The sequence below is a fragment of the Emydura macquarii genome, unplaced genomic scaffold (genome assembly GCF_026122565.2).
Source record: "Emydura macquarii macquarii isolate MOO-44397 ecotype Brisbane River unplaced genomic scaffold, CSIRO-AGI_Emac_v2 contig_1230, whole genome shotgun sequence".
NCBI classification, from domain to species: domain Eukaryota; kingdom Metazoa; phylum Chordata; order Testudines; family Chelidae; genus Emydura; species Emydura macquarii.
In genome coordinates, this window is record NW_027131367.1 from 8,167,521 (window position 1) to 8,185,562 (window position 18,042).

The window sequence follows — 18,042 nt, forward strand, 5'->3', positions numbered from 1 at the left end:
TGTTAGCTTAGGGCCTGATTGAGGAAGCTACTGAGCATGCCATCTGAGAGGAACTGAGTGCTCTTAACACCTATGGAAGTCAAGGGGCCAGATCCTCACCTGGTATAAATTGGTGTAGCTCTATCAACTCAAGATGGCAGCATGGGCTAGTGGATGGGCCACTGGACTGGGAACTCGGAGATCTTTTATTATTATTACGGTGGGGCCTAAGGACCGACCGAGAAGGGGCCCCATTGTGCTGGGCACTATGCCATAGGATAGTTGACCGTCCCCAGAGTGCTCCCAGTGTAAACAGCCATGGCAGGCACGGGGTGGGAGAAAGGGATGTAACACACAAGCAGTGAGAAACGGTGTGAGGGCAACAGCCAGCATGTCCTCTGCCACCATTTGTTATCTTTAATTCTATCTGGGAGGGGATTAGCTAAACGAAACGTGGAGTGGGGGGAGGCAGTGAGGGGGATGAGGCCGGGGGCGAAAAGTGGAGGGCAGGCAGCATGAGGCTGGGGTGAGGAGATTGAGGGGGTCGGAGCAAACAGCCAATCAGCACAGGGGAGAGTGTGTCTAGAGTTGTAAGCACAGAACGTGTTTCCGATGACCTCATCAGCATCCACCAGGACCTGCTGAAGCCACTTTTGTGTCTGTGCCTGCCCATGTCTAGAGTTTTTCTTCCCTGAGCCCACAGAGATCGTGGGTGGGAGGCAGCACAGGGGTCCTAGTGCCCTAGAAGGGTGGGGGAGGGCAACCTGGCACAGTTCACAGTCTGGAGGTGCTGGGAGGACGGAATGGTCCCAGCCATAGCCCCTTTTTTCACCTTCCCTCTCAGTGCTACTGACCTGCTCTGTGCCCTTGGGTAAGTTACTTCCCCACTCCATGTCTCTCTTTCTCCTTTTGCATTGTCTGTTTTCAGATTGCAAGCCATTTGAGACAGAGACTCTCTTAATATGTGTCTGTACAGCACGAAGCACCATGAGGCGCTACAGTAATATAAAAAATAATCATTGCCTTTAATACCACGAGATGCTACAGTAATATAAAAAATAATGCGGATCTACACGAGCCAAGGATCTGGCCTGATATTTCTTCTTTCTCGGTTATTAATTCCTCACAAGCGCCCCTGCATTACAAATAGCCTTGTCTGTGACCGGCTGGCAAAGATTGCTTTTCATATTAAATTACACATCGGATACTTTTTTCAAGTTAATGCGTACATTCAGCAATGGAACAAAGATCGCTATGTTTTTTTTTTCTGTTGTAACTATTTTCACTACAGTATATGTAAAAAGAAAAGTAAATCATATCAGAGACACTATAAGAATAATCTGGTTACAATTTTTTTAAGATCATGTCAGACTTTTTCCTCCTACAGTCGCAGAGGACACAACTATATATTTTAGATTTGAAAATTGGGATCATATAATTTTGAGGCAGAGGTCCTAAAATGTCGATTCATGAACCTGCTGAGATAAATGTACCTTCAGTGCAGGTGTGAGATGCAGAACTGTGGTCTATGTGGATGACCATCTTGAGTGACCATTTGTCTTGCCTTCTGGCAGCTGCATTAAAACCTTATATGCTCTGGTGGTTTTACTGATGTATTAAAAAGAAACAACACTATTGTAGGCGGCAGTGTTTTGGGGTGATGTTGTAGTATCTTTGTTTAAGCCCAGATTTCAGCGGTGGGTGTGTAAGAGGGCACACTGGACCTAGAGGTACAGTTACGTATCCCATATCTCGGAACTAGCAGATCACATGGCTGCTGAGGGTGAGGTATAAAAGGAAGGGGAAGCTGGGTCAAAGGGGAGCTAAGGGTGCCTTCTCCCCTTCGGGCTGGCTAAAGCAGGGAAAGCCTTGGGGATTATTGCTCTGTGTTTATCAGTTAAATTTTTGTGATTGTTTGTTTGGCATTTAATTAACAAGGTCTGAGGAAAGGGCTTTAAAAGGGCTGGCCCTTGGAGCTCTGTTTCCATTCCCTGGCTAGTGAAACCCCCTTCCAGCTCACAGGGTGCCTAATGTTAGACTCCTAAGAACATATGGAAGTACCCAAATACGTGGCCGGATTTTTTTTTTTCTTCTTCCCAAAAGTGCTAAACCCCCTGCAGCTTCCACTGTAGCCTATCTTGGCCATAGAGGCTGGGATGCCACCCTTAACTTGCTTCATCTCTTGTAAAAATCCCAGCCTAAAAGATTAGCTTCAGACCTCACAAGTACCCCTCCTTTTCATCACACAGAAATCGTGGCACCTCCCAGCTTTCTTAACGAATAGCTGAACTTAGCAGCTGGGTATCCACTGGAGAGAACGTAGATGCCAATGAAAGTGACATGTAGATCAGTGAAACTGTCAACTGAGGGAGGGGAGTTCATGAGTAGGGGAGACAGTGTCCTGGTGTTGTCTTTGAACCACTGCTGCATGCCTATCTATGTGGCATACCTGGAGATCTGTCCACGTTTAAATCAGCACACACGTCCTCACTCTGGGATCTCCACCGACTTCTCAGTTACCAAGGAAAACAGTGGTAGCCACACTCAAACGTTTATTTAAAAAACCAACAACTCTAAAGCATAAGCATGAGCAACCAGCCTAACAAAGCGGAGTTTGTTTCTGTGAGGACATCAATCTTCACCATGAAAGAGGCCTTCTGCGGATTAACTCTGGCTGCTTAACTGTTCTTAGTCTTCAGCCCTTTTCACTTTCCTTTTTAAGCTAAAATGTTAAACTGGTGAGGACACATTAATCAATTGCTTGGAGTCCCGAGGTAAAAAATGTCTGGACAGTTGGGAATGTCAGACTGAGAATCATGTTATCACATGATAATTAATAAACTGTGGTGAACATAGCCATAAAAATTGTCCTTTTGTTTCCCTGTGTACCGCGCCTTTACATTTCCAACATTCCCCTCCGTGTGGTTTAAATGCAGTGGCTGGTTAGTTGTGTGTTTTCAGTGCAGATGCCACAGGGGAGGTGCACATGCTGTGCTCTCTCTCCGTTGTGGGGTACTATTGTTGCTTTTGTTCTTTATATCTCTCTTCACCTCAGACAAGTCATTCCTGGTTCCAGGTATGTCTGTCTGTTTGTACCTTATACATGGAAAACTGTAACAATAAGATGGTGCATGGCCGAGAAAGTCCAAAAAGTTAGGGGAGAACAGCCAATGAGGGTGCTTATCTAATGTACAGTGAAAATGGACGGCTGACTACAGAAGGGTCAGATTCTCCTGGTTCTCACTATTCTGTTCAGTCCTGATTTACTCCTTCTGCCCACACCTTAGAAACAGGCATCTTGCAAATGAAACAAATGACCAACTTGGAAGAATACACACTGGATTCTCTTCTGAAAAATGTCTTTCTAACCACAGCATGAGAAATACAGCTATTTCCATTCCAGCGGATGTGGCTGAAGTCACTGGCTACAAATGTCTTCCCAGTACAAACAGCTATTTTGACCTCCTTGAGAACAAGTAGAAAGAGAGAGAGAGAGGGGTAGATCTAAATCACTCTCTTCTTCCCACCCATCTCTGCTGTCCCAGCAGTTCTTTTTTTCCAAGATGTTTTGTGCTATGATCTTGCCAGATCTCACAAGTTAAACAGGGATGGGCTGGTTTGGTATGTGAATGGGAGACCTCCAAGGAACACAGAAGTGCTCATGGGGGATAAGTAGGTGGTGGTTTCTCCTCTGTTAGTATAAAATGAATGCTTTCTGTGGTGCTAAATGACCATGTGCTGTTGAGGGGAATGTCTTTTTTGGCCACCCTGTTCGTTTGACCTCATTAAAGATTCTTTGGTGCGTGTGTATATGCGCATGTGCGCCTACCCACCCAAGAGTATTAGCCTTGATGTGGTGGGTGAATTCCAACATGAGTAATTTCAGTCTGATGGCCATTTATAATAATGAACAAATCCTCTAGTAGCTTCAGCTGGAAACATGATTCTTCTTCACTTCCTTTCCTAAACTAATGTACAATGTTGCTATGCTTTTTCCCGTAAATAATTGTTTTTGCTTAACTTGATGCGGTAAATAAATCCATAATCTTACATTGTCTCTTATAACCATAAAAGAGCAGATCCTTGGCGGGTGTTAATTACCATAGGTCGGTTGAAACCACAGCAGAACCTCAAAAGTTACGAACATCAGAGTTACAAACTGACCGATGAATCCCACACTTCATTTGGAATTGGAAGTACGCAATCTGGGGTGGCAGCAGATACCAAAAAAAAAAAAAGGCAAGTACAGTACAGTGCTGTGTTAAGCATAACCTACTAAAAAAAGGGGAAAGTTTATAAAAAGAAAAAAGGTTCGACAAAGTAAGGAAACTTTCTGTGCTTGTTTCATTTAAATTAAGATGGTTAAAAGCAGCATTTTTCTTCTGTATAGTAAAGTTTCAAAGCTGTATTAAGTCAATGTTCAACTGTCAACTTTTGAAAGAACCACCATAATGTTCTGTTCGGAATTACGAATGTTTCAGAGTTATGAACAACCTCCCTTCATGAAGTGTTTGTAACTCTGAAGTTCTACTGTAGTGACAATTTACCCCATCTGAGGATCTGCCTGCCCATAAAATACCCTGGATCATTTTGGAAATAATATCTGGTTGAGCTTCATTAAAGACTATCATGAAACTTGTATTTGCCCTTCTCTGTACCTTTTCCAGTTCAACAAAAATGATTAGGTTTATGGAACAGCTGCCCAATGAAATTAATAGGCAGCAGGTTTAAAATTAACATAAGTACTTCTCACAGTGTACAGTCAACCTCTGGAACTCATTGCCAGGGACTGTGGTGAAAGGCCAAAAGTATAACTGGGTTAAAAGAAGACTTGGATAAGTTCATGGAGGACAAGTTCAGTGGGTATTAGCTAAGATGGTCAGGGGACTACCACACGCTCCAGATGTCTCTCAATAATTGCCCTGTTCTGGTAATTTCCTCTGAAGCATCTGGTACTGGCTGATGTTGCAAGACAGGATACAGGGCAAGATGGACCATTGGTCTGATCCAGTATGGCTATTCTTATGTTCTTATATTCCCCAGAGTTGTCTGAATTCCGTGCGTATCAATTTGAAAATCTTTGCAAGGAGAGGAGCTGAATAAATGTAAGTTTAAAAATTGTTTTTCTCTCTTTGTGGCATTAATTATTGTAGTATCTGAAGTGAGTCACAATCTCTAATGTATTGAACCTCACAGCACCCCATTGTGGTAAGGCAATGCATTTTACAGATGAGAAATTGAGGCACAGAGAGATGAAGTGATGTACCCAAGGTCATGCAGGAAGTCTGGCAGAGCGGCTATTAAACCAAGGTTTCCCAAATCATAGGCTAGTGCCCAAACCATTGGACTATCTTTCCCTTTGTGTCCCTCTTCCCTGATGTGCTTGCTGTGTGCAATATTGGGCTCAGCACTAGGTCTGGTTGGAAGCTACTGAAATGAAATAAAACAGAAAAAATGGTATAATAAGAACTCGTCAAAATGGAACAATTTAATTCACACTTTTTTTAACCACACCCTTATTAACCTCTTTGCTGTTGATCCTTCCATTGCTCCTGTTGTGTTTTCCGTCATCCATTAGTACTCCGTGGAAACCAACAGAATGCTTGCCTGTCCTTTCAGCGGAACAGCAGGCGTGTTCTACTTAGAACGTTTGGTGGGAGTTGTATGCAGTGTTGTAGCCATGTGGGGTCCCAGGATATTCGAGAGATAAGGTGGGTGAGGGAATACCTTTTATTGGACCATCTTGTGTTGGGGAGAGACACAAGCTTTTGAGGTTACACAGAGTTCTTTGGGAGTCATCTAGTTATTTTTGTTGGCTATTTCTGTTTCTGGCCTCTAGTTTGGCTGGTTTCCTGCCTCCTCCTGAATGTTAGTCAGTAAATAATCTGGCCATGGTACTGTGTGATTGAGGAAGGTAGCTTCTGGCAAAGGGCTAGAGAAGTCAACCAAGGTCACTTCTTCATGCCATTTAATAACAGTGAATTACCTACCTAACCGGCTGTTGCATGACCTCTGAATTGACCACAGGGTAATGTAATTAGCTAGAATTTCAGTTGCATTCGGGAAGAAATGGACATGTCTGTTAATGATGAACTGTCAACACATTTCTTTTGGCCCTTGTTGAACATTCTTTTCTTTCAGATTTTTATCCCAGAGGCTCTCAATTCACCTTTTCTCATATGAATTAAAAAGAGTCAGATCTGATGTACTCCTCCAGCTCCCTAGGAAAAATCTATATCTGTAACCAAAACCAGGGATCTGTACATTTCTAAAGTGGTTAATGCTAATAGACATATGCAAGAGTTTGTGCAAAGAAAGGAAAAAGGCAGCATCACTTACCTAACCATCATCACCTTTTCCCTGGGTTGCCTGACATTCCTTTGGACAAATATTGAGCCCTCTATAATCTGCGACCTGCTTGACATTACCTCATCTATGCCTTTTACTTTTTAATCCAATACCAGCTGTAGTCTTTGACACAATGGCTCACTTTTATGTGGTGGGAAAATATGTTACTAGAGAGTTTTTGTTGTTTAGTCCAAAACAATAAAAGAAGAATGAATGGGAGACTTTTCTTCTCCCCCAGATACATATTGTATTTATTAAGAGTGCTGTAATGTGTTCGTCTGCCTGTTCCTGATCTTAGCATAGGGTTTAAGTGGGATGTAAGTAGTGCAAAAACTTTGAGCTAGCCCTGTGCTTAGGCGTGAATACATACCGCCAACGGGGAGTATAATCAATTTAGTTCCAGTACATGACAAGGAAGCCAGGGTGTGGATGACCCTCTCAGGAACAATGGGAGCTGCTGGGTGCTGAGTATGTTTGAAAATCTGGCCATTTCTTCTAGATCTGTAAATGAGAATTGACCCCTCCTTTTTTTTTTTTTTTTTTTTTTTTTTTAAAGAAATCTGGCCATAAGTAATTTACCCAATGCATCAATGGCAGAGCTGGGAATACACCCAAGGTCTCCTGACTTTCAGTCATGAGCTTTTGCCACAAGGCTGCCTTCTTCCACAGACACACTACCTTCTGCAATTTTTTCCTCTCCTAAGGAACTATGTTGTCTGAATCTGCATGGAAAAATGGTAGAGGAGCTGAACAGAGAGCCGCAAAAGTGGGCCAAGTATTTCTTTTAAATTACTTTCTGGAACATGTTTCTAAAAATGTGAATCTCTATTCAGTCATGTCTGCATGACAGCAACTTTATCAGATTCAGGTGGTGGTCTCTGTTTTCAGGTCAGCTAATGAAAATTTGCCTCTTACTTAGATTCAGGAAATACATTGTGATTTGCTCTCCTATGCACACTTAGGGCTAGTCTACACTTAAAACTTACGATGGCACAGCTGTACTGGTACAGCACTTACAGCTGTGCCGCTGTAAGAGTGCTTGTGTAGCCACGTTATGTCCGTGGGAGAGAGCTGTCCTGCCGACACAATAAAACCACTTAAACGAGGCGGTGGTAGCTATGTTGGCGGGAGAGCCTCTCCCGCTGATATAGCACTGTCCACACAACCGCTTATGCTGGCAAAACTTTGTCGCTTGTGGTGGGCGGGGTGTTTTTCACACCCATGAGCGACAAAAGTTTTGCTGGCATAAGTGCTAGTGTAGATAAGGCCTTCCTGTCTATCACTTCAGCAGGGATGGAAAAACACTGACATCCATGCACTGCAGCTAGAGTCCCACTGAATCTTAACAGCTGAGCATGGTTCTCTCTCTCTTGGGCTTCATCTATGCTTGGGAATACCCCTGACTCAGCCAAAGTTGGGGAGCAGTTGGTGTTGGTGCAGTGGTGCTAACCAATAAGCATCGGCTAGGCCAAGCCACGGTGTTTATTCGTGCAAAGCTCGGCTTGACCGTGTCTCTCCCCGATGTCGCTGCTCCAGCCGCAGTCACTGATGGTTGAACTGGGGTTATTCAAAGGCCTTGTCTTCACTTGATCTCAACTAACTGCCCATTTCTTATCTAGGTTTTCGGTGCTGCATCCACTCCTTCATTTTCCAAGCACCCTGGGGCCAGGTCAGCGCTTTGAAAGGAGACTGCTGAGGAATACCCAAGTCTGGTAGAAGGGGCACTTTTCATTTTGTAGTCTTATCTGAAAGATGCAGTCCTGACTACTTCTGGGCATGAAAGAACCTATAATAGAATTTTTTGCAAGTTAGCCGTCTATCTTGGCCAAATTGTAGCTTAAGTCATTTCTGCCTACCTAAAATGCCCCTGCAGTTTCAGTTGGATATGGTGATTTTCTTCGTTTTCTGTCCTAAACTGCTGTAAGGCTGTGCTGTTGAACAGCCCCGTTCAAGAGGTGGCTGCAGTCCGGTAATGGCTTTCCGAAATACTTGATAGTTTTATAAAATACTTCAGGATGCTGCAGCTTCAAAGCTTTGCTTCTATGTTTTCAATGCATTCCGGTATTTATTGCTAATTCTAGGAATGTTGTATAAATATGCCATTGTTTTTATCAAGACATGGGGCATGCGGGTTTCAAATGAACATCCAAGCCCCTCTACTGGCACCTTATGGTCTTGTGGTTTTGTAAACCACATAATTCAGTTAGAACTTCTCCATCAAATGAGAATAAATGGAACCAGTTTCTCACTTCGTTTTGTTTACAATGCCTGTTAAGTTCCTAGGAGGCTGTACACAATAGTTCAGAGAGATGTTATCCAGTGGTCATGTCTCATCATTAGGTTCTTGCATTTTGGAGGGGAATAAGAGATGTGTTGTGGCTAGCTGAAAGGAAAGTTTACTTCTCCCTGTCTGGATAACTTGTATTTCCCTTTACATTGTTCCAAGTCTGTGTTCAAAAAGATTTTGTCTAAGTTAATCAAGATTTGGTATCTAACACAAAATTGTGAGACATCTTCAAGTGGCAGCATTCAGGGGGCTCAGCACCTTGCGGGAGTAGAGCCTCAGTTCTTTCACATTTTCAGGCCTTTCCAGCGACTGTTGCTGGTGTGTGTCGCAAAACGTCCATTGGCGTCGGTGTTGGAACTGGCCCCAGAAGTGTTACTTTCTTGTGTATAGAGCACAACGAGGGTCCAGTCCTGTTCAGGCTGAAGTCAATGGCAGTTTTGTCATGGGCTTCAGTTAGAGCAGGTTTCAGTTCAATTTTCTTAGCACGTGGACTTCACACATATGAACAGCAGCTGGATGAGCACTGCTTACATTGTCTCAGAAAGTCGACTGGGTCAGGAGTTTGTAGCCTTAGGAGGATTTACCCAATGCCTTTCCCCAGAGTGGACCTTCTTAATGGATACATCATTACCCTTCACTTTCAGAGTGGCCCTGGGACGATCAGGGGGGTCATACCACTACATTTCCATGCATTGAACAATCAGGACTAATCATTTCCAAAGTGAACACGGTCAAAAGGTCTCACCAGGTATTTTTCTGACCCAAAGTGTACTTTCACACAAGCCTATACGCATTGCGGCTCTTGTTACATAGAGCAGCATAGCAAGGTATCACCTTCACACTCTTTAATGAGCATAAAAGTGTTGGCCTAGATTCTCAGGCAATGGGAATTTTATGATTTTCTATTAAAGATTGAAAAAATAATAATAAAAAACCTGGTAGCAAATTAAGGAAGTTTCTGGGTATTAGCTGCAGTCTAATAATGTTAATCTCACCATCAAAAGTGGTAGAACCAAATTGTGGCCCACTTTGTTTTCCTACAACAGTTAGTGCAATTCTTTCTGGATTTGGATTCCTTTCTTTTTGGTGGGGGGAGTTTTCCCTGCTCTTACACAGTACAGCGAAAACAGTGTAAGTGACTCAGTGCCCAGGAGTAACCCTAGAATAATATACAAATATGTGCAACAACACAACAGTTTGTGCATCCTAGTGCTCATGAATGACTCTATAACAACAAACTGGTGTGCACAAGGCGAAAGGAAATGTGTATTTATTTTTAAGGAAACAGATTTCATTTTCAAATTTCCAAGGGTTTTATAATAGCCTGTGGTAACAGTGAAAACTGATGTTAGTGCCATATCCTTATAAAGCGTGTTCAGCTCATGTTGTTTCAGTTGCTGTGAAGCACTGCTTTGTGGCAATCAAGCAGAGTCACTCCACAGTTGCTCCATAATCACTTTTGGACTTCAAATTGCCGTCAAGGATGGTCTCCTGTTAAGTCATTGGGGCCACGATTCGTTGTCCAGTCAAGTCAACATAGAGAATCCCATTGACTTCAATGGTGTTGGATCAGGCCCTGGCCTGACATTTAAGAGCTCTGAGTTCAACTCCCAGCACTCCCACAGACTTCCTGTCAGACTTCGAGCAAGTAATTTTCCATTAACTTCAGTCAGCTTCAGGTCAGGCCATTACTCTAGCTGTGCCTCAGCTTCCCATCTGTTTAAAAAACAGGGTTGGAGGGAAGTCACCAGGATAAAGTCATTAACGCTTATGAAGCACTCAGCTGCTATGGTGACGGGCCATAGAAGCACCTAGATAGAATAATAAATCCTGCTCATCTGGAACTGTCTCTGTAATGATGTTGATTTCATGGAGACCCACCTAAAGGAAGCTTTGTTTCCTGAAACCAGCCTCAGTTGTAGCACCATCATCCTGCAATGATCACTTTACAACTGCTCTGTAGTTCACTGTGCATTCAGGCAAGCCATCACGGTGCTCTTCATACGTTCCAACCACAGACTATTCCAACCACTGACTTCTCTGGAGGTTAAGTGATGTGCCTATTTTATGGGTATTGTCATCTTTTCTTCAGGGTGCTGCGTTTTGTGAGTGGAGATGTTGGGTCCATCACTCTGGAAAGTATCTTGGACTTAAATGCAGAATGATGTAACTTACTCCTCTGAGAAGCTCCCATCTGTCAATCACTCTGCCACAGTAAACAGGCAACTCCTGGTTCCTGCAGGTGTTCCTAGTTGTAATACCGTGATATCGTCTAGCATAATATACTTCCCTCATGTCACCTTCCAGCCAAGGTACTTCTCAAATACTAGTGGAAAACCAACTCCTCTGTGTTACCCTATACCCATTTCACAGAGGGGAGGATGGTCTTATTGTTAAGTTCCCAAACTGGGATTTAGGTTGTCTGGGTTTAACTCCTGGTACTGTGCTATATGATCTTCAGCCAGTCACTTAATTTCTCTTATAATGAAGAGACATTTGGTATAAGAGGTACTGTATTCTGGCAAGTAGGCAGCATGGGTAGCTAAGGTGCTTATATAGTTGTATGCGGGATCTTGCATCTATATAGCACTTCTGTCCAGATGGCTCCCAGAATACTTCCAGTGCTTTAAGTGACTGTAGAAAATATGGGCCTGATATATTTACAATATGAGCTTTAAGGTTAAGGCACTGGGTTGAGATTCAGGGGAACTTGATGCTGTTCCTGACTCTGTCACAGACTACCCTGTGCGACCTTGGGCAAGTCACTTAATTTCTCTGTGCCTCAGTTCCCCAACTTGCAAAATGGGGACAACAGAGCTTCCTTTGCGATGTATGTTTAGATTATAAAGGCTTTGCGGCAGGGCCTGGCTCTTCCTATGTATTTAAGCACATTGGCCAACGTTTCTAGTATCTCTCCAGGTCCTGCTCTTGGCTGGAATCTGTAGCTGCTGCTGTTACACAAGTCACAAGGGGGCCATCTCGCTCAGAGAGGCAAAGAGAATTGTCTCAGGTCACACAGTGAGTCCGTAGCAGACCATGGAACAGAGTGTGTCATGTTGCTGTACCAGATATGGACAGGCTACAGAGCTTTCTTTGGAGCTAGACACACACCAGATGTGTTCAGCATAAGATCCTTTAACACTCTCACAATGGATGAGGTTAGTTTAAATAACGTCCTGCACCGCCTAGTGGCTGAACAGTGTAATGCAGTTTAACATTCCATTACATCTCCCCCTTTAAGGTTTGTATCCCTATCATTTACAATATTTACACTATCACGCTCTCTTTGAAGTTTAGTATGGATCAATTTAAGTGTCTCTAAACCATACTGGTTTTCTAATTACATGACCTGACCATGTAACAAGTTGTACATCAGTGGCAATGAGTGGCTGTGGTCCGTCTAGAATCCATCCGTCATTGTTTTGTTCTGCATTTGCCATCTGTAGAGTTTTCTCTGTTGATTGTTCTTTCTGAGGAACAAACTGTAGATGTCGATGGTTTGTCTTGAACTCTCCACCGTTGTTCTCGATCGCATATGATCTGGGTGCTGAATTTTTTTTCTTTACCACAGCTGGCATTGAGCAGGAATGTTGCTGACGCCAAGCCTCTTGATGCAAGCGCTAGAGAATACCCTCTTCCTCAAAGTCCACTTCACCCCAATGTTTCCTTGTCCAAACAGATGTCTAGAGGAGAATGCTCTTCAGCTGAAATTCATTACTCAGCACTCTTGCTGACTTTGACAGCTGGCTTGTTCTATATCCCAACCACCTGTTGTGTAAATACATTTTTCCTAATTGCTAATATCTCGCCCGGCTTCAATCCATGACCCCTAGTTTTAGAGTTAGTTTCTATTTCAAATACTCTGTTCCTTCCACTTTTGGGTCTTTTTTTGCTGTACCTCTAAGGGATCCTCTTTCCTCCACACTCCTTTATCCCCCAATTTGCACTGATCAATGCTGACCAATCATGTTTCCTAACTCTTTCACTCATCTCCTTTTAGCTGCTGTCTATTTCACTTCTTCTCAGGTCTCTTCTTCCTTTAATTTGGCGACTAGTACGGAGCACAACATTCCAAGTACGCTTTTTCTCTTCTGCCTTTTCTAGAGTACATGCTGAAATTTTGTCCTAGCTATTGTGACTGTACTGACTTTCAGTACAAGGAGCCAAATCCTGATGCCAATGGAGTCAATAGGAAAACTCTTAGGGGCCCTGCTAACACTTTACGTGCTGTTTCTCTCCATCTAAGCTGTTCTATTTTTCCTGCTACTCTCTGTCCAATCCGTAACCCATGTCACTTGTTCTCACTGCCACATATTTCTGACTCTGTAAATTGATCTGTTGTGGTGCGGAATGCTTCCTGAAATCTATTTAAATGGTACTTCACCTTGCCCACCTATCTGCTGACATGCTCAGAGAATTCAGGCAAATGGATTCCTTACATGAATCTGTTCTGACTACCTTATTTTTATAACTGTTGGCTAACTTTTCCAGTATCTCCCAGAAGTACTGGAATTGGTCTGAGTATAGCAATAGTTTGGGGGTTTTCTCTTGGTTATTCATTAGACGAAGTTGCAGATCACAGTCCCCCACCTTTATGCTTTTACCTGCCCTCATCTTTAATGAACTAGTAGATATGATCCCCAAAGTCTTTCCTATTTCTTTTGGTCTTTCTTCTGAATTTTGGGATGTAATTTATGTGGGCCTGTTGCTTTGCCATTTTGCACGCCAGTGCATTGCTAAAGCTTTTTAATCCTACACATATTGCACTAGCCCTAAATAATCATACAAAAATAGATCTCTTTCTTGGACTGCAGTAAATGGGCTGTTGACTCTGAAACCTAAAGGTGATGGTATAAATGTCAGAGCCATTGTCCTGGGAAAGATTGCGGGGTGGTTTTTAACATTTGATACAATTCCAGTGAAATAGTTCCTTTTCCCCACTCTCTACGATTTCATGAGGCTCTGAATACATTCATGACTCTTTATACAATAATCTGGCCACAAGAATAAGACTGTCTTTCTTCAGGGTGCAGGGACTGTTTCAAACTCTTAACCCTCATTTGGGTGTAGTGTATTTATTTGTATAGCCTCTTTTTGAGACTTTGAATTTTCCCCATATTTAACAGGCCTCATTTGTTAGGAGGACTTATGCAATCTTCTGCTAACTCTGATATTCTCTAAAACACTTGAGACAAAAAACTTGTCCTCCAGCAAGTTCCCATCCAGATCACCGCTGATTGGAGTCACAGAATCATAGAATCGTAGGGCTGGAAGGGACCTCAAGAGGTCATCTAGTCCAGTCCCCTGCATTTATGGTAGGACTAAGAATCCATGTAATTCTTTCTATTGACTTCAGTGAGCTCTGGATCGTGCCCTCTCTGAAGTCTGATCTATGGTAAAAAGTTAGATCGACTTAACGATGTTGCTCAGGGATGTGGGTTTTTCATACCCTCGAGCAACTCAGCTGAGTCAACCTAACTCCTAGTCTAGACAGTGCTAGGTCAACAGAAGAATGCTTCTGTTGCCCTGGTGACCATCTCAGGGAGGTGGATTACCTATGCTGTTGGTGTGGGTAACATCTACACTGAAGCACTACACTGTTCCTTTCTACTCTGATCTGACCTTTTTGACTCGTACAGTAAAGAGACACTTAGGACACTTACTACACCGGCTCCTGTAAACTTCTGTTGAAGTAAAATGAATTAATCATAGCATCAGATCTTTGTATTGCAGGAGGAATCTGCAGACTTGGGCTGCAGATAGCTGGTCTGAATAAGGTCCAGGAAACCCGCCCCAACGCATGATGAAGTGCGAGATGATGTTAGCAATTAAGAAAGATCTGTCAGCTGATCAGAGCTCTGGAGTCTGATCTCTACTTAACCAATTACTCCTGTCTCGGGTTTAGAGCTGTAAAGCATTCAAGGACTTGGACTTTATCTCTAGAGAGTTTCACGCAGGCCAAATTCTGCCCTCAATCCCATCCATGCAATCCCATTGCCATCAGGGAGGCCAATGGGAATTTTACGTGCAGAACAACAGCTGTGCTGAGCCCATAAAAATATAGGGTCAAGTTCAGACCTGGTATAAACAGACAGGGCTCTGTTTGAATGGCACTTTTGCCTGCTTACGCCAGTTCTGTATTTGGCCTGTAGTTTGTCAAATGTTTGGGGCCATGCTGGATTTAAAAGTGCTATATAAAATGTATGATATTTTTGTTATGTTCCTGTATAGGGAGGATGCCCTGCATTCTGCGCTGTAATGGGCTCATCCTGCCTGGTGCAGAACAGTGAGCTCTCAGAGAAGCCAGTGGGGTTACAAATTGCGAGTTTGGGCTATAAAGGCTGTTCCCACTGAAGTCATATGAATGTCACTGTTGACTTTGATGAGATCAGAATTGGGACCTAAATGTCCCAGAAGTTTGAGCATGTGAGACATCTCCAGGCTTAGGGGCAATAATAATCTTTAGGGCCTGATGCAAAGCTCACTAAAGTCATTGGGCAGCTTTCCACTGACTTCATTGGGCTTTGGATTAGGTCTTTCCCGTGTTAATATTTTCCAAGCTGACTGGTGACATTGCAGTAAGATTTATTCCTCTTGTGCTGCACATATGGTTTGATTTCAGTTTCCCAACTGCAAGAGCAAAACAGAAACAGACAGAAAACCGGCCACAGATTGCAGCAAAGTTGCTGAGTCATGCAGAGTGCCTGCATCTCTCTTACCTGCAGTCTGTGCACAGCTGGAGATCCCAATGAATAAATGCAAAACAGAAAGCTTAAGGCTTTTTTGGCAACTTGGGGAATAATTGACATGTAGTCACAGTTTGGCATTTCACGCTGGAAGCAGCTGCATTTTCAATGGGCTCTGCTCCCGCATATTTTTCAACAGCAATAAAACCAGAATGCTCCAGTTCTGTCCTGCTCTCAATTAATTGGCGCTATCTGTCGTGCGCTGTAATAGGACAATTTATTAGCAGCAGATAAACATTTTCCAATTTGCTATGGAGAAAGAATAGGAAAAGGAAACAGAACAGCAAACTCGGGGGCTCAATTCCACTCCTATTGAAGTTAATAGCAACCCCAGCGGCCTTAAATGGGGTCGGAGTGGGCTTGTAAAGGGAAACAGTGAAGGATGGTTTCTTCCTTTGTTACAGCTGTCTTCCCAGTGTGCTGGCTGGTCCTAACTGCACACCTAAGGGATGATGCTGCTCCTTGCTTATGTGTGCAGACGGTGAAACTGGGGCAGTGAGTAGGAAGGCTGTAGGGTGTGTGTAAGGGGTCAGGAGTGTTGGGTTTTTTGGCTCTCCCCACTGGATATGTACCATAGAATTAGGTCTCAACCAGGGTTAAAATCATGTGTTTCCCCTTCCTATTAAAATGACAAAAACATCTTGGACATGATGCTATTTTTATGTTCTAGGCTCATTTCCTTATACAGTCCTAGTTTCTGACCTATTGCCTCCAGCAGCTCAAGACCAATCATTCTAGTGTACTAGGACTGCTGTCTTCTCACAGCAGTACCTTAGGTGTCCCTAAAAAAGTGGCTCACACAGGCCAGCGCTGCATGTCAAGGGGCCTTTCCTCCACAAAGTCAAGCTAATTGGATGTAGGATGTACTGGGCATGAGGGAGCTGCAGTGCTTCTCAGTACTTAAACAGGCACTGAGTTATTTCTGAAGTGCCCAAATTCCCATCTTATTGCCACCTGGAACACCCAGAAGTAGCTGTGGACATCCTAATGGAAGACCTCAGTCCTGTGTTTGTACAGTGCCGAACACAGTGGAGTCCTGCTCTATGATTAAGGCCCCTATGCACTATGATAACACAAATAATAGTGGTAATAAAGTCCCTCCCGAACTAATACAAGCTTGTCAAAGCCAGATGGCCCTCGATGGCTGTTTACGAGGGTCTGAACCTTTGACAACATGCTGCAGTTAGCGAAGCATCTCAAACGACACATATACTTGGTCAACTGGATACATTTTGAGAACAAATCACCCACAGAGGACACATGGCACTATGAAATACCACATTTGTCATGGGGTTTGGCACGTCATGCTGTAAGCATGAAGATCTTTGAGCATGTGAATAACATCATTCTGTACCCAGGCCATTTAAGTTTGAAATCTCCAATGACAAATTGAAGGACACCTCTTTTTTCATGGCACAGTAATGGTAATTGGGATTTATAAGTCCTGCCAACTTCAATAAACCTGTGTTATAGCCTTTTAAAATTGTTATATTGAGCACTCCTTGTAATGAGCCACCTTCTTTCTATTGTTTCATAATTTATTCATCATTTTCTTAACTGGCCCTTCAGCAGAACAGTAAAAGTGCCACAGAGTAAACTTTGTTTCATGGTGATCAATTTTTCTGTATATGTTACAATAACTTCTGTGGAAAGAGACAATTAACTTGTGATTTTCTGTCAAGTCTGTAAGTGCGATTTCTTTCCGGTTCATTTAGGGGGAGTCGTCATTTTCAAGCTCTCTCACCCTCTTTGCAGGGCTTTTTCTTCCCCTGCACATTTGGATCTTCGCCATGTGTGCCATGATGTATTGGTTCAATCCTGAATCCAGTGCTTGTAAATGTAGCCACGCACACCTGCTATTTTACATGTGCTGTTTATCTTCTGTGATGCATTATCAATGCAACTCAGATTCTTTGCTCAGAGGTAAAAAAACAAACAAACCCTTGAGCGTTGACTGTTACTGTTAACATTTTGCCATTGTTTTGTGCTATATTTTTTTCTTTCCAGACCTCTTCCAAGTACTGCAAAAAAAGGACCTGGGGGTAATAGAGGATCACAGACTGAATATCAGACAACAGTGCAATGTAGTTTTGAGAGAGGCTAATATCTTTTTGTGGTATAGTAGCATGAATGTCATATGTAAGATGTGGGAGGTAATTGTTCTGCTGTATTCAGCACCGGTGAGACTCAGTCAGCTGGAGCACTATCTACAGTTTTGGCCATCATACATAGACTGATAGGGGAGTCCAGAGAAGAGCAACAACAATGATAAGAAGTTTAGAAAACCTGGACCTGGGAGGAAACATTTAAAAAAAAAATGTACATGTTTAGTTTTGAGAAAAGATGTGAGGGTCACAGGGAGGAGCTTGATAAATTGTCAGATATGTTAAGGGCTCTTATAAAGAGGAGGGCGATCAATTGTTCTCCGTGTCTAAAAGATCTGCTTTAGGAATGATTTTTGGGAAGTTCTCTGGCGTGTGTTACGCAAGAGGTCAGACCAGATGATCAAATTGGTCCCTTCTGGCTTTGGAATCTAGGCATCTATGTCCACTGAAGGTGAGACGAGATGTAATCTGCTTCATCTGCAGCAAGGGCGATTTGGGTTAGATATTAGGAAACGTTTTCTAGCCATAAGGGTAGTTAAGTACTGCAGCAGGCTCCCCAGGGAAGTTGTGGAATCCC

The 18,042-nt window shown here is 43.1% G+C and overlaps 1 protein-coding gene across 4 annotated transcripts in view; it reads left to right on the forward strand.

Annotated features, from left to right (window-relative positions):
* The window catches only part of COPRS (coordinator of PRMT5 and differentiation stimulator), a 215,059-nt gene that overhangs the window by 28,850 nt on the left and 168,167 nt on the right, over window positions 1-18,042 (forward strand). The window contains exons 4-5 of one of the 4 annotated variants that reach the window (XM_067547404.1): window positions 5,023-5,084; window positions 7,947-8,559. The exons of 2 other annotated variants lie outside the window; for them this stretch is intronic. In XM_067547404.1, the coding sequence (XP_067403505.1) occupies window positions 5,023-5,078 (56 nt within the window). In that variant the 3' untranslated portion in view covers window positions 5,079-5,084; window positions 7,947-8,559. Of the gene's footprint in view, window positions 1-5,022; window positions 5,085-7,946; window positions 8,560-18,042 lie in introns of those variants that run through there. One more of the 4 variants, XM_067547403.1, reaches the window with a different exon arrangement.